The 25,495-nt window shown below is 44.6% G+C and overlaps 1 protein-coding gene across 1 annotated transcript in view; it reads right to left on the bottom strand.

Annotated features, from left to right (window-relative positions):
- Positions 1 to 1,268: 1,268 nt before the first annotated feature.
- Positions 1,269 to 25,495, bottom strand: part of trx (trithorax) — a 145,447-nt gene continuing 121,220 nt past the window's right edge. Inside the window, exons 3-6 of the mRNA XM_065217224.1 lie at positions 14,265 to 23,877; positions 2,547 to 2,680; positions 2,278 to 2,453; positions 1,269 to 2,105 (exon numbers count right to left, since the gene is read on the bottom strand). Coding sequence (XP_065073296.1) covers positions 1,932 to 2,105; positions 2,278 to 2,453; positions 2,547 to 2,680; positions 14,265 to 23,877 — 10,097 coding nt within the window. The 3' untranslated portion in view covers positions 1,269 to 1,931. The remainder of the gene's footprint in view (positions 2,106 to 2,277; positions 2,454 to 2,546; positions 2,681 to 14,264; positions 23,878 to 25,495) is intronic.

Genomic DNA, 25,495 nt, shown 5'->3' with positions numbered 1-25,495 from the left:
TAAAACTTAAGGTAAGTCGTTTATGTACAGCCTGCTGCCGCGTCGATAAATATTTCACATTTCTCATTACGATTTGACTGGCGAGATGGGGTAAAATGCTTATTTTTTTGAACAGTCAGTAATACTACAACCTTCTATTCACAATTACGGATATTTACGATTCGGTCATTACCTTTCTTGAAAGTCTTAAAATGTAGATATTCAAACCCTTTCTCTCGATTTGAGCGATATTACTGGTTTACACAGTTCTGATTTCTATAATGTAACACGATTTTGAAAGCGAAGTTTGCTATTAATGTAGTAAAATCAGTGTTGGATTTTTGTACATTTTCTCACTTCACAATTTACCGAACTTCTTGGAAAAGACAGCTAGTAAAACCTCTACAGATGTGTGTTTAAAATTCGAGTTAAACGATATTGTAAAATTTGCCTACACAAGAAGTTTAGTTTTGGAATCCGAGCTGAGACGCTGAGAGTGTCTGTTAGGTTTGATCTCTAGTGTTGCGGTGTAATTTCACTTATTAATTATTGTATACTGCTTTGTAGTAAGGTTCTTCACCGTGGACAGCTGATTCAAGAGCTCAGTTTTAAAAGTATCTGTTATTTAATGTCTAATGTATGTGTCGGTGCAACGTTAAAAGAGACGAACTGCATCCCAAATCGAACTGCGATTTACTTTGCCTAAATTGGTTAGTTTTGAAACAAACAAAATACATTTTGAACTTTTTGAATTCACGAAGAATTGATTTGAATACCTTTCTCAATGTTTGGTACCAGTTGAATGCATTTTTGAAAAAAAAATAGGTCTTTTCTGAAAAAAGAAAAACCGTTCCTACACAGATATTTTTTTTACTAGAAATCGTCTTAGGCCAGCGCTACCCAACATGCGGCCCGCGGGCCGGACATGTTCTCTAGATCTCAGCAATGAAATCATTCTAGTCCAATTTTATTCATCATTATGAATTTAAGCCCAGAATGAGTGAGAAATAAACAAAATGCAGCTGGAAACATCTACAGTCTTAGACCTTCAGGTTCTCAAAAGCGTGTTTTTTTAGGTTCTGCTGGAGATCTAGTTCCCTTCAGTAGGTACTTCATAAAACAAACTTTCAAAAATCATAATACCCTCTTGGAACATGACTCTTAGCGCGGACTGAAAAATCACTTTGTAAACATGACTTACAGTTTACTGATGCAAACAGTATTTTGAAATTTGTTAACGTTTTGACAGTTGGTGCACAGGTAGATTAAGGTTGTGTCGACACCAATGAGTCAACTTCCCTAGATGCATGTATTTAGTTTCATTTTCCAAACGCAGTCCAAAAAGTTTGAACGCAATTTTACCAAGCTCGGAAAATCGGTCTTCGATTTGGGATGGTCTCCGTCAAAATGTTCCTGCTAAAACGGTTTAACTTTATCACCACGTAGTAAAATGTGTGTATGTTTGTTTGTCTATTGCGAAATCTGCTACAGAGACAGAGAGGTTAAGCACACTCAGACATCTACCTATTTACAGTGCAAAGGATTCAATGTTTGACCTCGCGTACTGCAACCTACAATTACAAGCTTCATTTGCACAGCTAGCAGTTACTGGGCTGATACTCACTTAGCAATTATCTATAATACACATTCTGGAGATACTATATGATATTCCAATAAATCTACAAACACACAACAACTGTACGTTTCAGATTCGTTAAAAGGAAACATTTCACCTTGTATGGCCTTCTTTACGAACAACACAATCGACTGCGATTGCCCTTATGTGTGATGGATTCTAAATATCACGATGTCACGTCTATAATCCCATTTCTTAACAGCACCTTTGGTAGTTTCATGCAAAATTCCTTTTTATCTCCTGTATTGACGGTCACATATTGCTTTGATCGTGTCGTCACCCGATGTCCTTTTTTCTTCGACGCTCCCCCGCACATTTAGTTCAAATATTTGCGACACTTTTTCGATCCGCAAGAGCACGGGATTTTGACATCCTCGAAGGGAAACTTGTAGTCGTACGTTAACTCCTCCCCCTGGACGATGCGCCGGAGTGCAAAGATGATGATGTGCTTGTGGCCCAGTATGTCAACGACCTTCGAGTAGCAGTTCGGCTGTGGATGTATTAGATAAGAGATGTATAGAAAGAGAATAAAAAAAAACTTATTGAGAGTGCACAAGTTCAAGGTCGATTGTTCGTTGGCGTGGGATGGGACATCAAGGACGCGAGAGAGATGAGATGAAGGTCGTGTGTGGCATATCGGGAGTCAGTCTCAGTTCACTTACCTCGCACGAATGATTAATGAAACGTGCTGCATTGCCACGCATCGTCGCGTCTACGACGAAGTTTTCATCGATTTTGAACATGTAGCAACCGATGCCTCGGCCGTCGTAGTACCGTTCGCGTTTGTCTGTCAGAGTAGAACGGATCAACTCGCCGGCGTATTCGATTACCATTTCGCCTGAAATTTGCGTAAGTAGAAAACAAATTAGTAAAAGCACTCTGAGATTCGCATTAATTGGTTAGAAACGAGATGGATTTTACAACAACTCACCCGCTTCGATGTCACGGTTGCAGAACAATCCACGACCGTGAATATGCGACCGGTAGACTCCGACGGATTCCTTGGATGTTTCCTTTAGGGTTCTATAGCGCATTGCCATCGGGAGGTTGCTTCCACTGCCACGTCTGCAAAGATGAGGTTTGGATTAGATTGTATCACCGTTAGAAAATTTATAGAACAGTACTATTTATCACGTTAAGAAGATCACAGTTTTCTTAGTTACATAAACAGAAAACGAAAAGATCTGAATTTTAAAAGTACCAATCTGAAGGTTGACCCGTTGAAAAACATTACTTTATTTTTGTCCATAGCCGGTGCATATTGATTGTTGGATTACTCCAGAGCTGTACCAATGCACAATGGTCCCAAAGGCGTACTTAGGAAAACAAAAAAAACCGTTGATTTTAGGGATATGGTGTCTTCCGGAAAGTTTCTTCATATTTTTTGGCCAATTTTTTTATGTTAGTTAAATTAGGGTGGTCCATAAAATTGGTGAATTGAAAATGTGAACTTTTTTATTATGTGAGGTAGACCAGTGCAATATTCTAGAAAGTTGCAGAACAATCAATTTGCGGCACTTTTCCTGTAGCCACCAAACTTCCATCTTTTATGGTTCATGAGTTATGATGTTTTTAAACAAGCAAGTTAGGGTGGCCCCTGAAAAATTGGTTTTCTATGCATATCTTTTCATACGTTCATTTCTCGGAAAACAAATGTTCTAGACACTTCTGGAACTTTCAATTGTAAATATTTTTCAATTGTCAATATCTCTAAAAGAAGCAACCCGTTTTTCAAGTTTTTAATTTCATTTGAAAGATCATTATTTTGTTCATTTACGATGGGAAAACTGCGAGAGCGAATTTTGTTTAAAGCATTTAATTTAATTAAAAAAAAAATATATTTTTATGCGAAAAACTGCCATAATTCTTCAAACAAAAGAGATAGTATCTTAATTGCTTTGGCAAAATTGTGCACCATTAAAAGTTCTAAAAGTGTCTAGAACAAAGTTTTTGCGAGAAATCAGTGTATGAAAAGATAATTGTGAAAAAGTGATTTTTAGGTAAGGTTTTGACAGATTATTCCAAAGCATATCACAGTATATTTGAATCTTAGCGTCCACACAGACAAACAGACATAACACTCGCAAGTTGTTCATCGAACAAGCATTTAACGGTCAATTTAAAAGTATCGTAGTTGGTAGTACCGCCACCTGTGGCGCGCATAGTCAGTTCTCTTGCGTTTGACGTTTACACACTACCGCCATCTGTTCAGTGTACTACCCACCACAGTGTACTCAACAGATGGCGGTAATGTTTTAGCGAAGATGTTTTACAATGATGAATATTCAATGTGTTATGTCTGTTTGTCTGTGGCGTCCATATAAACCAGTGATAATAGCAAGCTATGGTATCTTTGAAACCGTCAAGCAAAGTTGATTCATTACACGTGCGCTACGCAACGGCAAAGCCTTCTTTGATTAGACACGTGCTCAAAACGAGTACTAGAAGGGAAACACAATACGCAGTCACTTTAGTTCGTCCTGCTGTATAAAAAGGGAAACATCGCACGTGTTTGTTACTTGAAAGAACGGGAACAAAAAAAATCCAAATTTTCTAAGTGATACTTGAAAGCACTATATGTGAATGAACCTTAGAAAGAAAATCACTATGGCTAGTGTTAAGTTACTGGAATTTCTTAATTACCTGTTATATTAAAAAAAAAAAAAACAAAAAAACAACAGGTTTGAAAATCTAATCGTGATCTGGCAGAACAGCTTACAAAGAATGGTTCCTCAGCAGCTCTATTCCAGTTTGTGGTTAGCAAGTTCCAAGACAGGAAAATCAATGCATCAGAATTAAAAAAGAAAATTCGCATGTTCACACTTAAATTTGCAAGATTGTGTACAAAGAGTTGTCGAAACAGAAAACGGTTCTTTGAGCATAACAAGGTTTGGCTGAGTAGGTTTGAAACTGTAAGCAAATTAGCAGAACCGAAAGCTGGAAAAGGATGACCAAACAAATCCTTCGAGACCTCAAGTACGAGATCAAAGCATAGAAAAGTGCACGATATCAGCATAGAAGGTCCTTATGCGGAGTTAATGTTTGTAGTGGCAACCAGGGCAACAAATTCTGGCCTACGAGACGCAGGAAAGATCATCAAAAATCTATCGGAGTTTCCGGAAAACGCAGATAGTGTAAAGAAGATCAGTGATGTGGAAGGTATGGTTAGTAAAACAGTCCCAGTAGGCCATGTTTGATATTTAATAATATTAGCTAGCGTAAACCATAGAATAAAGGTTATCTTTAATTATCTTTTCATACACTGATTTCTCGCAAAAACTTTGTTCTATACACTTTTAGAACTTTTAATGGTGCACAATTTTGCTGAAGCAATTAAGATACTATCTCCTTTGTTTAAAGAGTTATGGCAGTTTTTTGCATAAAAATATGATTTTTTTTAAATTAAATTAAATGCTTTAAACAAAAATCGCTCTCGCAGTTTTCCCATCGTAAATGAACAAAATAATGATCTTTCAAATGGATCGGTTTGCTCCTTTTAGAGATATTGACAATTGAAAAATGCCAGTTTTTCCAATCAAAAAAAGATAGCAACTTGGTTGCTTGAGCAAAAGTATTTGCCATTGAAAGTTCTAAAAGTGTCTATTTTCCGAGAAATGAACGTATGAAAAGATATTCATAGAAAACCAATTTTTCAGGGGCCACCCTAACTTGCTTGTTTAAAAAAATCATAACTCATGAGCCATAAGAAATGGAAGTTTGATGGCTTTAGCAAAGGTGCCGCTAATTGATTGTTCTGCAACTTTCTAGAACATTGCACTGATCTATCTCACATAATAAAAAAGTTCACATTTTCAATTCACCAATTTTATGGACCACCCTAATTTCACTAACATAAAAAAATTGGCCAAAAAATATGAAGAAACTTTCCGGAAGACAAAATCCAACGGTTAAAGCGCAAACATTTTTGTCTTCCTAAATACGGCTTTGGGACCATTGAGCAATGTGAGGGGGTGGTGAAAACGACCCCCGTGCAGGGCAACAAGCCAAAGGGGCGAATTCTAAGTTTCTACTTAGACATTTTTCCACAAAATTCATTCCATCGAATCCAATTAATCCATGACGGTATGCCTTCCCCCTAATTCATTAACATTCATTTTAGACTTTTTTTTTGTAAGATATAATAGTTCTGAGTCAGAACCAGAACAATTTGTGGTAGAAGTTTTAAGTTTGCATGGGAAAATATATTGGAAACGGAACGAAACTATTAATTTCCTTGTCAATAAAAATAAAATGCTCAATTTTTAATTTTACCAAGAGACTTTAGATTGAGAAACTATGTAGAACAACTTTGCCAAAAATTGCAAATTGATTCGACTTCTGAGCAAAAAGTTATCAACTCTTTACTTTTTAAGTTTCAAAATTTAAGTTAAAGTTGTGGTGGCACCCCTCATCATCCCTCTCCAACTGGGGAGTTTGGTAAAGAGAGATGATCAACCCGATTCGTACCTTCCTCAAAGTTGTCCTTGCTCGCTTTCTACTTTCTATATACAATTTCGTACTCTACTGGAACTATCAACTCTATACTTTCATCTCCTCATCTATCGTATAAAATGACCACTTTAAGTCTGTTATTTGACGCTTGGCATCTTCAACAGTTGAATAGTTACTATGGTGTTTTAGAAGCTTATTCTAGGCGCTCCGCTTCTCTGACCAGAGCGGCACAATAGCAGCTTCAATCGACAAAATCGATGCGACGAAGAGACTGCTAGCCACTGCTGAGATTTGTCCCTGACAGACTTTCGCGCTTTTTAGCAGGTAAACGGCTGGACAATGCACACCATTGATACTTCGCGTATCTGCAGGTATAAAATAGACCCCACTAACGGTCCTTAGCCTCTTGTCCAGTAACTCCTATCACTACCTCCCCGCAATGCCGGCTGGGGTACGAGTAACCATAGGAAAGATCGGGTAACCAACCCCGGTGGGACCTTGGTCGTATGCTGGCAGAGAAGGGGGGGACTTCTCCCTCCGGAGAGTGCAGTCTTCGAGCGTCTGTTCACCATAGAGGTGCGGCTCAAAACGGCGTCTGTTATCCATGTTAGGAGCGGCTGATCAACGTCCTGGTGCCAGTGTGGGACTCTAAACAGTGCTGTGCACGATGGTCCCCCGGCGAGACAATGGGGGTTGATGCAGACCCTACAAGCCAGCCGTAAAAAAAAAAACAAAAGTACAGGAAGCAAGCAATGTAAATACGGACCGGAACAATCGGCATAGACCCAAGCAACGGAAACGGACTAACAATTGGAAACTCGGAACATGGAACTCGGTTGTGGAGAGGGGGTCTTCCAACCCGTTCACTATGGCGAGTATCCTCTTGGTAATAGTAATGTTCGTTTGCTACCTTTTTTTCCTTGATTTGTTTTCCGTGCTGAGCACCAATGCTACCGACGCCAGCGAGGCAGCTCCCACACCTGGACCCTACCTATCGACCCATCAACTCATGAACCGGGGACCAACGGCTTTACTTCCCTTCCGAAGGAAGGCGTGATCAGAGATGTTATGCCTCAGAACATCCCGGCGGCGCCGACTGGGATTGAATCCAGGCCTGCCGGGGTGAGAGATAAACACGCTTACCACTACACCACCGGCGCCGCTCGTTTGCTACCTGTCGCCCCCGTGATTTCCAGGAACATCGCTCCGCGTAGCACGGATATACGCCGAAGAGAGGATATCACCATGTGCTACCAAAACATCGGTGTACCTGTTAGCTGTATCGGACCGTTGCTACGATGTAATAGTTTTAACCGAGACCTGGCTAGACTCTCGAACGCTTTCCAGCCAAGCGTTCGGATGTGAGTACGAGGTATTTCACTGCGATCGAAACCCGAACAATAGTCGAAAGTCCACTGGTGGCGGTGTCCTGATTGCTGTTCGGTCCGAGTTGAATGCTAGAGCCATAGAGCACGACATGTGGAACTGCGTTGAACAGGCATGGGTAGCTGTCAAGCTGAGCGATCACACACTGTACTTATGTGTGATATACATTGCAGCCGACCGAGTTCGCGACATTGAACTTATCGAAACTCATTGTCGATCCGTTTCCACCATATTAGATTGTGCGTCACCTATCGATGAGATTATGGTTCTGGGCGACTTTAATCTCGCTGGTGTTTCGTGGAAACCTTCCCACAGTGGCTTTCTCTTTCCGGAGCCCGCTGGTTCTGCTTTCAATCCTGGATCAGTTAGCCTTCTCGACAGCTATATCGAAGCGACGTTATCTCAAATCAATCCCGTGGTTAACGAGAACAATCGTAGCTTAGACCTCTGTTTCGTAAGCGCTCCGGATACGGCTTCATTCATCTCGTCGGCTCCTTCTCCACTCGTAAAGGATGCTCCTCATCATCCTCCTTTGGTTATTACTGTTGAAGACAATCACACTCAAGATCTCGAAGACATCTCCACTACGGTGTCTTACAATTTTCGGAAACCCGATCATCGTAGCATTGCCAATGTGCTGTCAAGCATTGATTATGTCATTAACAGACACGTACCTAAGAGCGTTCACCAGATTGCATCGTACCTCCCTTGGCAGACGAACGAATTGAAGAAGCTGAAATCGATCAAGATAGCCGCGTTGAGGAAATTCACTAAATATCGAACGATGTCACTGAAACGTCACTACGTTAAGCTCAATTATCAGTTCAAGCGAGTCAGCCGTCAATGCTACTTGCGTTATCTGCGAGGGATTCAAAGGAAATTCAAGTCGCACCCGAAGTCTTTCTGGAAGTACGTGAAGGAGCAGCGCAGAGAGTCCGGTCTACCATTATCCATGATATTGAACGGCGAAGTCGCTTCCACTCCACAGGAAGTCTGCCGCCTGTTCTCCAACAAGTTTGCAAGTGTCTTCTCTGACGAGAGCTTAACCAACGAATACGTGGCTCTAGCAGCTAGCAACGTTCCACTTGCCGGTCAAGCTCTGGGTGGAATTGTTGTCAACGCTGAAGTGATAACGACTGCCGCACTAAAACTAAAGCCTTCTATCAACACTGGACTGCATGGTGTCCCTTCAGACTTTCTGAAGAAGCATATCGCTAACTTACTGTCACCGCTAAAACATCTGTTCCGATTGTCCATATCGTGTGGCATTTTCGCATATGTTCCCTGTGTATAAAAAGGGTAGTAAACGGAACGTGGATAATTATCGTGGAATTACATCGTTGTGCGCAATTTCGAAGTTATTCGAGTTAATCATCATAGAGCCTCTGCTCTCCCATTGCAAGCAGTATCTAAGTGAAGATCAACATGGCTTCACCTCTGGTCGATCTACTACCACGAATCTACTGTGTCTGACATCGTACATCACGCAAAGTATGGTTGAAAGGTCACAAACAGACGTCATCTACACTGACTTGTCTGCTGCCTTCGATAAGATAAATCAGGCCATCGCGATCGCCAAATTTGATAGACTTGGGATTAGCGGAAATCTCTTGAGATGGTTTTGCTCATATCTCGCCGATCGTCAGTTGGTGGTAGCCCATGGTGACTGACAGTCCGACATTTTCGCAGCTACGTCAGGAATACCTCAAGGAAGTCATCTGGGACCGTTGATTTTCTTACTCTACTTCTATGGCGTGAATTTAGTTATCAAAGGTCCACGACTATCGTATGCAGACGATCTCAAAATCTACTTACGGATCTGCTCGATCGATGATTGTCGCGTTTGAAGCGTTTGCCAGCTGGTGCCATTTGAACCGAATGACAGTAAATCCTGCGAAGTGTTAAGTCATCACTTTTACCCGAAATAAAGAACCAGTTATTTTCCACTATGCTCTCCGGGACACCATTATTGAACGTGTGAGCCATGTAAAAGATCTAGGTGTCATCCTGGACTCTTAACTTACATATAAGCAACACATCTTGTACGTCGTCGACAAGTCGTCAAGGACATTGTGCTTCATCTTCAGAACAGCTAAGAATTTCTCCGACATCCATTGCCTCAAGTCACTGTATTGTTCCCTGGTACGTTCCATTCTAGAATATTGTTCTGTGGTTTGGAGTCCGAACTAAAACAATGGTACTGAGAGAGTCGAGTCCGTTCAACGCCGCTTTCTGCGATACGCGTTGAGAATGTTACCTTGGAGAGACCCGTTTCATTTGCCCAGCTATGAAAGTCGCTGCCAGCTGATCGACTTGGAGCCTCTTCGCACCAGAAGAGATACTTCAAAAGCCCTGCTTGTCGCGGACACGTTACATGGCAGAATTGATTGCATGGCAATCTTGGAGCAAGTAAACATTAACGTCCAACCCCGAATGCTTCGTAACAATGTTATGCTGAGAATGCCACTACGTAGGACAAACTAGGCGGACTGCAGCGAGTATTTAACCGAGTTTCATCAGTATTCGATTTTCACCTGCCACGACTAACACTTCGGACACGTTTCTCTTCATTCTTCTCCAGAAATGGAAACAGTCAATGATCATGTTTTAATGTTTTGTAGTTTTAACTTATGACTTTAATTTTAATTTTAAGTTAAACCATCATTGGGACCATATCGAGTCTGTTAATTCTGACAAAAAAATAAATAAAAGCTTGTTCACAAAGAGCACACAAGTGAAAAAAAAAATTCTTGGGAAGTACCCGCATTCTTTCCGATTTATTGAGGGTCCGCAAGTTTGACATCGTAGCGTTGCCGGAGGTTTGCTGGAAGGGATCGTCGGTACATACATATAGGGATGGTTATAACATCTACCAAAGCTGCGGAAATACACATGAGCTGGGTAGAGCTTTCATCGTGGTGGGCGAAATGCAGAAGCGCGTGATTGGGTGGTGGCCAATCGATAGCAGAATGTGCAAGTTGAGGATCAAAGGCCGTTTCTTCAATGTCAGCATAATCAACGTGCACAACCCTCACTTAGCAAGTGACGATGACGATAAAGACGCATTTTACGCGCAGCTGGAACGGGAATACGACAGCTGCCCAAGCCATGACGTCAAAATCGTCATCGGAGATCTTAACGCTCAGGTCGGCCAGGAGGAGGAATTCAGACCGGTTATAGGAAAGTTCAGCGCTCACCAGCTAACGAACGCCAACGACCTTAGACTCATCGATTTTGCCGCCTCTAAGAACATGGCCATACGTAGTACCTACTTCCAGCATAGCCTCCCATATCGGTACACCTGGAAATCACCGCAGCAGACAGAATCGCAAATCGACCACGTTTTGATCGACGGAAGGCACTTCTCGGACATTATCGACGTCAGGACCTATCGCGGCGCAAATATCGATTCGGACCACTACCTTCTAAAGGTCAAGGTGCGCCAAAAACTTTCCGTTGCCAACAAAATTCGGTACCGACGGTACAATCTGGAGCGACTGAAGCTGCCCAAAGTCGCAACTGAATACGTGCAATGCCTCGACGCAGCGTTGTCGGATGAGGGAGAGCTCACCGAAGCCCCTCCTGAGAACTGCTGGAGCAACGTGAAAGCAGCCATTAACAGCGCTGCTGAAGGCGCCGTTAGGTTCGTGGAGCGGAATCGACGGAACGGTTGGTTCGACGAAGAGTGTCAGACGGTTTTGGACGAGAAGAACGCAGCGCGGACGGTGATGCTGCAGCAAGGAACCCGTCATAATGTGGAGCGATATAAACAGAAGCGACGACAGCAAACCCATCTTTCCCGGGATAAAAAGCGCGAAGAAATGGAGCAGCTGTATCGTTCTCAAGGAACTCAACGCATCCCGCCAAGGCTTTGTGCTGTGAGCCGAAATGTGTCGGGATAAGGAAGGGGGTATTTTAACGGACGAACGTGAGGTGATTGAAAGGTGGAAGCAGCACTAAGATGAACATCTGAACGGCGCAGAGGCGGAGGACCAAGGCGGCAGGAGGAATGGCTTCGTCGGTACAGCGGATGAGGGGGACATGCCAGCTCCCACGATAGGTGAAGTTAAGGATGCTATCCGACAGCTTAAGAACAACAAAGCAGCTGGGAAAGATGGTATCGGAGCGGAACTTATCAAAATGGGCCCGGATAAGTTGACCCCTTGTCTGCACCGACTGATAGTCAGGATCTGGGATACAGAACAGATACCGGAGGAGTGGAAAGATGGAGTAATATGCCCAGTATATAAAAAAGGCGACAAACTAGAATGTGAGAACTATCGAGCGATCACTATTCTTAACGCGGCCTACAAAGTGCTTTCCCAGATCATCTTTCGCCGGTTATCGCCGCTAGCAAGCAGCGATGGGAAGTTATTAAGCCGATTTTGTGGACGGGCGATCGACAAGGGCCAAATCTTTACATTGCGGCGGATCCTCCAAAAGTGTCGTGAATATCAAGTCCCTACGCACCACCTATTCATCGATTTCAAGGCCGCTTATGATACTATTGACCGTGAAGAACTATGGAAGATTATTGACGAGAACGGTTTTCCCGGGAAGCTGACCAAACTGATCAGGGCTACGATGGATGGTGTACAGTGCTGCGTGAAGATATCGGGTGCGTTATCGGATTCGTTTGAAACTCGCAAAGGACTTCGACAAGGCGATGGTCTTTCCTGCCTCCTGTTCAACATTGCGCTAGAAGGTGTTATGAAACGTACGGGCTTTAACATGCGGGGCACGATCTTCAATAAGTCCAGCCAGTTCATCTGCTTCGCTGACGACGTAGACATTGTCGGAAGAACGTTTCAGACCTTGGCGGAGCAGTACACCAGGCTGAAATGTGAAGCAGAGAAGGTTGGATTAAAGGTGAATACGTCGAAGACAAAGTATCTGTTAGCTGGGGGAACCGTGCGGGATAGGGCTCGCATAGGCAGAAGCGTGACAATCGACGGAGATGAGTTCGAGGTGGTGGATGAATTTGTGTACCTCGGATCATTGGTGACGTCGGATAACAACGGCAGCAGAGAAATTCGTCGGCGTATTATTGCCGGAAGTCGTGCTTACTACGGACTCCACAAGACCCTGAGGTCGGGTAAACCTCCGTACTAAATCTACCATGTACAAGACGCTGATAAGACCGGTAGTTCTCTACGGGCACGAGACGTGGACGATGCTCGAGGAGGACCTGCAAGCATTGGGTGTTTTCGAACGACGAGTGCTTAGGGCCATCTTTGGCGGGGTATGTGAGAACGCTGTATGGAGGCAAAGGATGAACCACGACCTGGCGCAACTCTATGGTGAACACTGTATCCAGTAAGTTGCGAAAGCTGGACGGGGTACGATGGGCGGGACACGTTTTAAGAATGCCGGACAACAATCCCGCAAAAATGGTGTTTGCCTCGAATCCGGCCGGTACAAGACGAAGAGGAGCACAGCGAGCAAGGTGGTTAGACCAAGTGGAGCAGGATCTTAGAAGTGTGAGACGGTCAAGACATTGGAGACAAGCAGCCACGGACCGAGTGAATTGGCGTAACATTGTGATGCAGGTGCAATCCTGAGGGATGTCGGACCAGGATAAGTAAGTAAGTAGACTTTCGCGCTAAACTAACAAAATTGTTTTTCACATAGTCACTGTCTTGACGATGACTGCTAGTTCAAATAAGTCACCAAAGCAGGATTTTGGATATCGCCGTGTATTGTCGAGATTTTGCAGCACTGCTACTAGCTTTGATTTTCTGTGGAAGTTGAACAGCTTCGCAGCATTCTAGAACCTCAGTCGGCTTCTACAAACAAATTTTCAATCGCTTGTCTCTCTTTCTCATGTCGCTTCATTGGTCTTTCTTTCAAGCTTCGGTGAAGCGGAAGAGCGGTTGACTTTGATAGTGTCTTTTCCATGAAACACATCATGACGTATATGACGGAAAATGAAAATATACATTTAAAGCATTTTTCACATTTCTCAATATGTTTAATTTTGTTTAAAAAGTAACGAAAACGCATATTAAACAAATTGAAAGATCGGTGATAGAGAGTCGGTGAAAGGGATTGAAAGCTATAATGAGGCATCGCTTCAACTCGATAATCGACGTTACTTTCATTGAAAGTGACGAGCAAAGCAATGACGAGAAAATCCACAGCTTCGTGCGTGCTTTTTTTCATTTTCGATTCGTGCTGATGGTCTAGCTAGGCGTTATACAAATGATGCGTTGAACACATTGTATGAAAGAAACAAAACTCGAGTTCTTTTAGAGCTTCGAAATGTAGATCCCTGCCTCTGACTAAAAAAAACACACGACAGGACAGTAAATCTGAGTAGCTATGCATTTTCTCGATTCAACTACTAACATATCGGTCATGACATTCTGTCCTTCCCCTAGTGGGTAGCACAACAGCATAAGTAATCTACGCCTTTTTATATATTTTAGGCGAAAAAAAAACTAGAAAACCCAGACCAATATCTTAGCAACACTCTGGAGATATTGGTATTTAGTCTGTTACCCTTTAGGCGGAAGGGGTTAACGATTTTGGTGACAAGGTTGTCAATACTTACGGAACACTTACATTTATCCGTCTCGAATCCAGAAATAGATTTTTCCTTATCATAGGTTTTTGGTTTTTGAAATTTATAACAATACATTTTTTTTTGCATTCACTTCAGGCAAACTTCCATCGCTGTTTTTGAAATGCTCCGTTCTTTCGATTCAGGCAAATGAAGGTCTTTCAAAGTCGGACAAACGAAAAATATAGTAGGTATAGGCATCTTCTGTTCCCTTTTAACGCTAGCAGTCCCGATCCCAAATGAACTTACCTCGGAATCACCGTATCGTCGATGTTCTGGGCCACCACCGGCATCGGTTGCTTCCGATGTCGCGAAGCAAGCCAACTGAACATGTCATACTCCGACCGGGAACTGTACGGCTCGCACCGTGCCGCTCCAAACGGATTCTCCTTGATATCGTCAAAGTAATCCGCGTAGATCGACGCCACAGGCGCTCCTCCGTTCGGACATCCATCCGATGCTAGCTTCTTGTGATATTGTGGTTTGTATTGCGAGCACTTTTCAACACCCGGTAGCTGTTCCAGCAGGTACCGTATGGCGTTTGTTTTCAGACCCAACATCTGCACCCCGGCCATTTCCTCTAGTTGACCCTCCGGCAGGGGCTGCAAACCGTGCGCTTTCCGTGCAATCTGAACAGCTTCGAACAGCTTGTCCCAGATTTCAACGATCGATGTCGATTTGTAGGTGAAACCATCCTGCGATTGGATCTCGTACAATAGTTTCGGGCTGTTTGATTTGACTGGTTTTATCGAAAATGGTTGACAGGACTTTAGTTTGACTAGTTCTTCGGACTGGTATTCACTTCCGGTGAGAAGATTGCTACTGGAACTAGGAGAAGGACTTGCCACGTTCGAGATCGGATCCAGATTCTCTTTCTGCTCCGCTTCGTACCCCGAATCATCGTCCTTTTTGGGGTCGGTCTCGAAGATCGGAGGAATGATCAGCTCTGAAACGTGCGTAGAACCAGCCGGAGACGCGTGGGCACTGGCTTGTAATTCTTGGTTCAATTCGTCCACCAATTGCTGCTCTTCTTGGCTTTTCAATGGACTGGACGACGAACACAAACCGTTTTCTTCTTCAATCTTCAGTAACAGTTCCGAACTGTCCGACTCTTTACACTCACTGAACTCATCTTCTTCGTTTGTCTGCTGTTCAAGATTGTCCAGAATCTCCGAAATCTTGTTCTTGATCTCGGGCGATTCGGATTCGTCATTCAAACTGGGCGAGTCTACGCTGCCGACGTCCAACGGATCATCCTGCATGGTTTCGGCGAGCATTTCTTCCGTTTCCGTGAGCAATTGCTCGCTTTTTTCATCCATCTCCATCGGGGTGGATGGTGGTGGTAGTTCCGATTCGACGACGATTGGTTTGATTTCGATTTCGGCAATCGTTGGTGGCAGTGGTACCGAGTTGGTGGTCTCGATTGGGATTAGAGAACCGTGTTGATCGAGATTTAGGCTCAGTTGGAAAATAGGTTGATCTTGTGATAGCTGCTGTTGAACTGGTGGAGGTTCTTCGAGAACATGAAATCCATGATCTTCGATCGGCGGAAGAACTGGACTCATTTCGATTGGTTTGATTTCGATTTCCAGTCGGTTTTCTTTGAGGGGTTTGTCAGAACCGATTTTGAGACCCGGCGATTGATTCAACGTCGGTGGTTCCGGACTGAAGGTGTGACTGGGGATGATGGATATTTCTTCGATCTTGTCCGGCATGGAGTTTAGGAGTTTCAAGGGCGGTGGTGTTTGTGGGACTTCTGGCGACTTTGGAAGGATTGTTGAAGCTTGCATGGGAAGGACACGGTTCGTCGGACGGTTTTGAACGGTGCCGGATGTGGTGTTGTTGGCGTTGTTGTTGTTGTTATTGCTATTGTTGATGGATTGTTGAATCGGATTTACGACGTTGGTAGGAATGTTTGAGTAGAGTGGCATCGGATAGGGAGCCGTCGGGAGGGTGATGCTTGCGGTTTGCGTTGGTGTGATGGTGATCGAAGAGTTGCTCATCGATAGTGATCCCGGAATAGAGGGTACGGACGGAGAGCTGCTCGTTGCGATGGACATAGTTATTTGTGATGGTTTCTTTTTGTTGTCGATCAGCGGGAGCATAGACTTCGGCTGTTGACCTTGCTGGATGTCTTGATTGAAAGTGGCGTTAGGGATAGCGTTGATCTGGATGGATTGCTGCTGCTGCTGTTGTTGTTGTTGATGATGTAGCAGCTGTGATTGACTAGTTGAGAACGTGGTGTTGGAAATGTTACGCGAAAACGGTTTCATATCTGGCTTCTTCAATAGGGAAGATCCTTTAGCAGGTTGACTGGTTGGAATGAACTCCAAGGTATTTTTCATCTGGGTAGGATTGATCTTTGCTGCCGAGCTGTTGATTTGTTGGATCGGCATTTCGTTGTTAATACTTGGTTTGATTGGGATCAATTGCGGTTGAGAGCTAGTACTGACGGGTAGATTGAACTGAGCAACTTGCTGGATAGTTTGCTGTTGGTTCGATTGGGGTGACTGTGGAGAACTGTGCGGTGGTGAAAGCAACATGGTCTTTTGTTTTACCGGTTTCGCAACAATTTTAGGCTTATTATGGTTGATGGTTTTGGTGATAGGCTTCATAACGTTCGACATCTTGGTAGTAGTGGCCATAGTCGTTGTTGTAGTGTAAACTGCGGCAGATGCTGCAGAGTGTAGGCTGATTTTATGATGACCCATTGAGGTGTTTACCGAATCCGGCATAGATTTAATCATAGTATTAGGCATCACTTTGTTCACCAACTGTGGTTGAGCTTTCGGAATGATATTCTTGACCGTAGTAGTACCTTTGATAGGATTTATCACCGTGGCTTGGGATGGCTGTTGTTGTTGTTGTTGATGTTGTTGTACAACCGTGGTCTGTGGTTCGATTTTCCAAGTTTGAATCGGAGTGGATTGACTTGTAGTGACGGTAGCTTGTAGATGTTGGGTTTGAGGAGCTAACGTTGTCACCGGGGACGGCTGAATTTGCGCTTGCTGTATTATTCCATTCGACGTTTGCAGTTGCATCGGAGCCAAACTTTGCTGCGTAGTAGTACCGTCATTGTTCAGTACTACGTAGCCCGTAGGTACCTCAACGATCGGTTCAATTTTGCTCGCTTGGAACACCTGGGTCGTTGTAGCAGAAAAGCTCGAATTCTGGCTCAAGACTCCTTGCATTGCGGTGGAAACAAATTGCTGCGAAGACATGACCGTATTTTGAACTATTGTCTCTAATCCATAGTAAACAGATGGACTGGTCAAGTACATGCACCCGGAAGTTGGATCGGTAACCATTTCCAGGGTTGGTGTAGCGGCTGCCCCTAGTACCATTTGCTCCGTTGACATCATTCCGCACTGAATGGTGGTAGCTTGCGGTTGGATGATGGTACCGATGACCTGCGGTTGTGGAGCTGCCAACTGTAGAGCACTGGCAGGAATCATCGAGTATCCACCGGTACCGTTCGGAATGAGGATGTTGTTCGCCGATGCCGTTAGCGTTCCATCGCCGGCCGTGGCCATAGTGTAACCATTTTGCGTGAGGACGTTCGGAGCCAGATACTGAACTTGGTTTTGATCGGCTACATATGAGATCTGATTGCCACCGACCTGTTGAACGATGATCGGTTGATTCGATTGTTGGAAGATGATGGGATTGCCGGATGTCGTTGTAGCTTGCTGCGGGGTAGCTGCATTAGCTGGTCTTATCAACGGGTAGGAGGTGTTGATCAGCTGGATTTGCTGCTGTTGCTGTTGGCCGGAAACTGGTTGGCTAATTGTCTGGTAGGTTTGATGGTGGGGCGTCGGGGCTTGTTGAATCGCGATTGGCTCGTGCTTTTTTATCTGAATGGAGTTCTTTGAAGCGGTCGAAGTTTGGTTGTTGCGCTTGGCTTTGATAGGCGTTGGACCATGTGATACTTTGGACATAACCTGTTTCTTCGGTGAAACTGTAGGGAATATCAGTTGTTTCTTCTGGGTGTTCTGCATTAGGGAACCATGTTGCTGCTGATGCTGCGGAGTAGTAACCGTCACTATCTGCGGTTGGCCATTGGGGCCTATCGAGATGATTTGCTGTTGTTGTTGCTGTTGCTGGGGAATCATACTTATCCCGTTTCCCGTGTTTACCAAACTGTTCCCAAGAGAAATGGTTTGCTGAAGCTGATGATTCGAAGGAGCTGGTTGGATGTAGCGTTGTTTGTTTTGTACGTAGTTCTGCTGATTATCCATTGACTGCTGAAAGTTCATAGGTTGAGCAAAGATTTGTCCTTGATTGGAGATGATCATGTTTCCTCCCAGGTTCGAGAGAGTCCCTTGAAATGGGATGTGGTGTGTGCCTGCGGACGTTTGAATCGGGATGCCGGATTGGAGCTGGTTGATCGTGATCGGCATCGAAGATGGTATATTGGAGAGGATAGTTTGATTGTTTAGGTTGTTCAAGTTGATGGTCTGATTGTTGAGACCGGAAATCACAGAAATGGTGGGATTCGTTGATTGATTGTGATTAATTTGCCCATACATATCGGTTGTAATCGTTTGAGATGAAGACGTTTGCGGTAGAATAAACGTTCCAGCTCCAAATTGGTTAACCACCTGTGCTTGTTGCTGCTCGGGACTGAGCAACCTGGGCGATCGTGTCTCGGAATCGCTTTCACTGGTTGAAAGTACCTCACATGAGTTTAAATGCCTTTGGTAGGATTCTTGATTCCGATAGGTGGCGTGGCAGCGATCGCACTTGACCGGAGCTTCCATCATGTTTGAAGCATAGATTTTTATCTCTCCCGAGTCGCCACAAAAGTCATCCATACCGTCCAGTTGCGAGATCTTCAGTTTTTCAAAAACGTTCATTCCGTCGCTCAGGCTTTCACAGGAGCTTTTACTCTTACTGGCACTCCAGGTGAATTCCTCATTCGGTAGGGATTTCCTTCGTTCTAGAATACTCCCAGAGGAATCGTCCTTGATTCTACCGAGCGAAAGCACGTCAGCGAGTTTGCTCATTTTCCGTCGTTTCGCCATTACTGCCGCGGTTGATTCGAACTTGGAATTCCAGGAAAAACTTCCCGAGCGTTGACCTGCAACGCGTCCTCCTGCTACCGCTCGTGACAGAATATCCGACTTGCTGCGTTTCAGTTCTCGGCTGGACGACGGTTGCTTGATAGCACTCAACAACGCGTCTTCGATTCCCGGCTGCGATATACTTTTCATCCAACCGTCATTGCTTAACTCCCCGGTGCACTTCCTAATCGCTTCATTGATATCATCTTCATCGACGTCCATATCGTCGTCTTTGGATCCTCCGGTAGCATTGCTACTGTTGCTACTGCTACTGCTAACCCCTTCTACTTCCTTCAAGATCTCCACATTGAAGTTGTTTTCATTCTTTAGATCCATCGCGATCAGATCATCGTACGTCATCAGTTTGGGCAGTATATCTAACATACTGATGCCGTCTAGAATATCGTGCGGGATATCTTCAAAGATGGCATCTTTGATTTCCTGCGGCAACAGATCGTTGTTATTCTGCGGTTCCTCATCATTCGTATCGTCTCCAGGTCCACCAACCGCTTCCAGCAACTGCTTCATCGTTCTATCCTTCTGCATTCCAGAAGTGCTGGGCATCGGTTCCGGTTCTTGCTCATCACTATTCAGACTACTATGCCACTTGGAGATTTGTGTCAGACCCCAGTGAACCAAACTGCTGTTCAGTGAGTGATCTACCGTAAAATTTCTCCCAAAGTCAGTCCCGTAGCAGTAGTTGTTGTTCTGAATCGTTGTCTTAATCCTGTACTCGACAATCTTCCACGGTTCCTTCGAACTCCAGTATAGCCGAGTGCATTCAAAGTCCGTCGGTATGATCGCATCCGGATGATCACTGAACATCGGAACGAAGTGACCCAATTTTTTCACGCTCAACGATCCGATCATGAACTGCACCTTGGACGGCTCGACATACTTCTTTTTCCGTCGATCCAACTCCACGTAAACCGATCGGTTGATCTCGAAATTTTTCTCAGCGTGACACTTTTTCTTACCCGCTTCCGAGGAATGTTGCAGGCAGTAGACGGTTTTGTCCTGCATGAAAGTACAGTTTATCTGTCTTGCACATGGGAAGTGGTAGTGTTCGCCGCAGTTCTTCACGTTACATCCAACGGTAGCACCTTTCACACCGCAATGGCAGCATTTGATCAGCCGGCCTCTGGAGGCGGCAGAGTGGACGTTCTGCAGGGATCCGTCGATTTCTTCAAATACCTCTGCGGACCATAGGGCACAGTTTGTGTGGGCCCAGTTATTCTGACCGCAGTACAGCAGTCGAGACTCGTGTAGTGGAAGCCCTTCACCTGGCTGTTTGCAAAACATGCATGTTCGGTTATCTTTGACGTCGGATGACTCGTAGAAATAGTCATCGATTTCCTCCAACGGGATATCGATGCTAGGGACTCGTTGATCTGGTTCTACAACCAAACCCGCAGTATGATTGTATTCGCCCATTTCTTCTCCGCACATGGCTTCTTCCAAAGCGTCCGTACAGGCCTTGGTTTCGTTCTGAAACCAAGGAAATGTTTCGCTCAAGAATTCTTTATAAGCCGTCGACAGTTCCTCCGAGCCGATCGAGTTGATGAGAGTGTTCATGTCATAGTTAAAGTCCTGCAACGAGTAGTACTCATTGGCATTGATCTTCTGCTTTATCTCCACCAGGCTTATATCCGAAGGCTTCGCAGGCCTCACCGAACAGTAGCACTTGGTGGTCGGTGGAAAACTCGAATTGCTGCTACTGTTTTCGCTGTTGAAATCGTAAATCGAATCTTCGTCCAGTTTCGCTTTCTTAGCAGCGAAGCTCCCATCTTCTTTGCCAGAGCCGTATCCATAAAAGGATATACTTTTTCCAGTACTTATGGAACAGGTGCAGTTGTTGGTCTTCTTCCGAGGGCTTAGCTTCAGTAGAGCGCATGCTTGCCTACTTTTACTAAGCAACTTCACTACACTGAGCAGACCGGCCTTAAACTCCCCTGCCACCGCATCCCTCCAGACGTTAGCACATTCATTGTTCTTACCGCATTTCTTGCAGATGAACTCAATGTTCTCCGGCAGGGCACTCAACATGTTGTACTGTTCATCCGTTAGACCTTCACACTTGGCATGAACCCACCGCTTACAATCGCCACATTCCATCATCTTCAGATCGAAATCATTATCCTCATAGCACCTTTGACAAAGTGGACAAAAGTTACCCTTCTGTCTCAACCGGAAACACGGAGTACACATCGGTAGATTACCAATAAACTTTGTCACATTGGTCGTCGAACAACTTTTGCACTTCAAACAAGCGGCACAGATTAGCGGTCGATCCGCCCCTAGCAATCGCTTGCTCGTTCCCAAACATGTCGTATGGTAGTTCTTTCCACACTTTTGACACTTGACCTTACTCCCAGTCGCCATATTACACGTATAGCACACCGTACACCGTGGACACATCCAGTTGAACCGGTTCAGCGCTTGCTGCTGAGGAGAACTTCCCGCAATCAACGTAGTACTGGTTAGCTCCAGCAAGCTCACATTGGTATCATCCAGCGAAACCTGTCGAATGTTATACTCGTCTTTCACGCAATACTGATGGTACGGTTCACAACAACAGACACAAAACAGCATCTCGTCCAGCCCGGAACTGCCACACAGGAAGCACAGCGCTTTGATCGGGATTTCTTCCGAAAGAATCAAACCAAATCCCGTTCGACTGACTTCTGCCGGGTCGTAGTTTTCCCAGAAATCGATTGAAATCAGTGGCACGCTTGGAGCCTCCGGAGTGATTTGCTGTCCTCCAGCCGTTCGGATGTTCGTATTGAAACTCTTCGTGATAGCGTTAATGTTCTGCTTGAGCACCTGCGGCCGAATGGAGGACGTAGCTTTTCGAGTAGTTGGTCGCTCGATTTCTTCCATCTTCCTGACAGCGACTTCTTTCTCTCGGACTTCCACTTCAACCTTTACCACCGTTGGAGGTGGAGTTGGAGGCCTAACAATTTCCACTTCCTTGGTCGGAGTGCTGGAAATCGATTCCGGAAGTTGATCCTCATCAATGACCAGGTCCTTCTCGGTTGATCCACTGGTATCCATATCGGCTGGAGTGGCCGGTGGCGACAACGTCAACTCGTCCGGTTGCTTGCACTCCGCGCACGATGGTGGCGGTTGAGATTCCTCACTAGGTTGGGAGACTGCCGCATCGATTAGCGTCTCCAAGTTGGAAGCCAGATCGTCCACCACATCCGCTACGCATTCGCTGGGAGGCGTTTCAATATTCTCGAGTGCTGTTGCGTCATCCGGGAAGGTGGCCAACGGTTGACCCAGTACGATGGAAGCGCTTCGGCAGACGTGTTTCACGCGAGGACCTTTCAGATCTATTCGTTGTCGTTTGTCTGTGGGTGCCGTTGTAGATGCTGCTGGAATAGTACTGGTGCTGGTGGTGGTGGCGGTTGTGGAACTAATGCTGGTTGTTGCTGTTGCCGCAGTTGTAGGTACCACAGTCGCAGATGTTGCAACAGTCGTGGTTGCAGTGGCAACTGCCGAAACTGCAGAAGCACTGGTAACAGCCGCGGCTTCAGTCTTACTCCTTGTTCTGATGCTTTTGGCAGAAGCATCATCTACTTCAGATAGCTCCTTATCCTTCTTTTCGTTACTTGGCAGAGTAACCTCTTCTTTCGAGATTGAAGGACTTTTATTACCCTTAGGACTGGCCAGTGCACTCGGGGCCAAAATCGAAGATTTATCCGGTATATTAAGCTTGATCGGTGGTAGGCTACCGAAGGTGTTATTGTTTTGTGCTAATGGGTTCGCCAGCGACAAGAATGTATTCGTTTTGGCGGCAAATTCAGGTTTTTCCATACCCGACGTATTCCAGAGTATTCGAGAGCTCAGACCACTGACCAGACTGTTCGAAAAGATATTATTCTCTACCGGTTCCTTTTTAGTGGAATTAGTATTCGAGTTGCCATTGGCTGCTTCTACTTGTCGGAGGCTCACCGGAAGTGTCTGCGTTAACCGAATCTTTAGAACCGGCGGCAGTTGGAAACTACCCAAACACTTCCGCAGCCAGCATGCATGGCATCGTTCCTTGAATATGTGCCTCGTCTTGGCGTGATCCGTTCGGGTCAACATTGGGGGTCCAATCGAGCACTTTCCTTCGTTTTTACACTTCATCGATACGTGGCTGTTGGTAGGACTCGATGAGCTGGCCAGTTTTTTGATCATCTTGGAAATGAACTTTCTACAGACATCGCAACAACCGACGCCGAACTTTTTCGTAGCCTGTTGATAATACCGAGTGTTGGATGCTATTCCACAAATACTGCAATTAGGTACGGAAGATGAGGGCGTTGCCGGCGCAGAAGGAACCGCAGCAGCCGTTAGTGCACTGGAGAAGATTTTGGACGAGTCCAGTTTGGCACCGGGCTTGAGATGTAGAGAAAAGGGGCCTTCCGTTACAGCTGATGGCACGAGAGATGAAGACGGTGCAGACGGAGCCGCATTAGTGCTGCTTCCACTGCTGGCGGCTGTTCCGGACGATGCCAACGGATTTGAGTTTAGAAGCGAGGTGGTAAACTGAAGCCTGGGCTGCCGGAGAATACTTTTGCCGAAGATGGACGTCGCGGACGCAAGGCTGGACGCCGCTGCGTTGGACAGTAGACTAGATGAGGCGGTAGACGCGGAGAGAGCAGATGGTTTAACCAGCTTTGGGTTGTTGCCGTTGCCGGCGACCGCGGAAAGGCCACCGTCAAGGAGGCTGGTTTTCGCGAACGGATTGTTGATGCTGCTCGGTGGACGTGCAGGCTGCTCGCCGTCGTCCGTAGCTGGATCCGACGATTCTGGAAAAGGGAGAATGGATATCGATTGTATAGTTGGTTAGTGATACGAATGAGCTGAAAGATTATCAAGAATATATTTGCATAAACGGCTCTATAACATTTACCCGGGTTCCATTGGCCGGATGGCACGTCCCCTAAAAGAAACTTTTTTTTTTAACGCGCTTAAAAAGCAGATAACTTTTCTTAGATAACTATCTAACAAATTTTCGCGATAACTTCGGAGGATTTGAGTTTGAGAGCGGGTTTTCAGAAAATTTCTCCCAACATCTCTTGGATTTTTTTCTGGATTTCATCAGAAGTTTCATACAACTTTTATCCGGTAATTTCATACAACATTCCCAGAAATTCCGAATTTCTCCTGAAAATTTGTCGCAGTATTCCCTGGATGTTTCTAATTGCTTTAAAAAAAAAATTAATTCATCTTCACCGGAAGTTTCATCCATTTCTCAGCATATTTCTTCCAACTTCACCCAAGCAGTTTCTACCAACTTTTCCAGGAAGTTTTTCTTACTTCTCCAGGAAGTTTCTTCCGATTCCTTCAAGAAGCTTAAAAGAAAAGTAAAAACATTCATGCAACTTCATTGGGAAATTTTTCCAACATCTCCAGAAGATGTGTTCTGAATTTCCACAGAAGTATCCCCCGGACTACTCGGGTAGTTTGTTCCATTTTTAAGGATGTTTCGCCCGACTGCCCAAAAACTTGCGTCCAATGTCTTCCAGGAAGTTTCTCCCAACTTCCGTTAATTTTTTTTCCCAATTCTCGGGGACGATTTTTCATACTTTTCTGTAAGGTTTATTACAAATTCTCCAGAAAGTTTATTCGAACATTTTTATGAAGTTTGTTCCAAATTCTCCAGGACGTTTCTTCAGACTATCGCCGGTAGTGTATCCATATGGTGAATATGTGAATCCCGATTAGCAAAATCCCGGAATTTTTTAAATTTATCAATTTTCAATATTGTTTAGTAATTAAAAAGACAAATCTCGCGTAACATTTGAAAAGGGCCTATCCTCGTTGATCGATTCTCTTCATAGACTTTCTCTTTGCTTTACCACGGCAACAAACCTAAACGAATTTCTCGCTAAGCTCGCAGCACAGTTCGATAGAAGATAATATAAGCTTGCGCCTGAAACAACACACTGAATGGGAAATTCATTTGCAGTCGGGTTATTCGCGAAAGAGAAAATCGATTAAGAGAATCGATCAACAATGATAGACCCTTTTCTCGTGTTGCGCGAGAAATAGGGCTTAGATCTTCTAAGTATAACTCGCCCTTTGCCTCTATTTTTCGAGTGGATTTTTTTTTCACAAAATGGAATGTTTTCACTGCAGATGATTTCTAAATTTATTTACATTTCCGTACGTACCGTAAGGTTTGATAAAGAGAAACACATTGTTGAGATATTGTTAAAAATATAACACTGCTTGATATGATGATAGTGGTTTACCACCCATTGTAGCACGGAAACTAAGTCCGACAGCAGTGAGCTATCTACTCTGTTTGCCTTGATCAAGCTTAATAACCTCTGATTGTCCTCAACATGTCGCTGTATGATGGGCCAAAAACGGATTGGGTAGATCGACAGGCAAAGTCGCCTATACGCATCTACGGAACAA

This window comes from Ochlerotatus camptorhynchus, unplaced genomic scaffold, assembly GCF_037179485.1.
Source record: "Ochlerotatus camptorhynchus isolate MF236.1 unplaced genomic scaffold, CSIRO-AGI_Acam_v1.1 ptg000007l, whole genome shotgun sequence".
NCBI lineage: Eukaryota > Metazoa > Arthropoda > Insecta > Diptera > Culicidae > Ochlerotatus > Ochlerotatus camptorhynchus.
The sequence above is the reverse complement of the archived record's forward strand: the minus strand, read 5'-3'. Positions and strand labels throughout refer to the sequence as shown.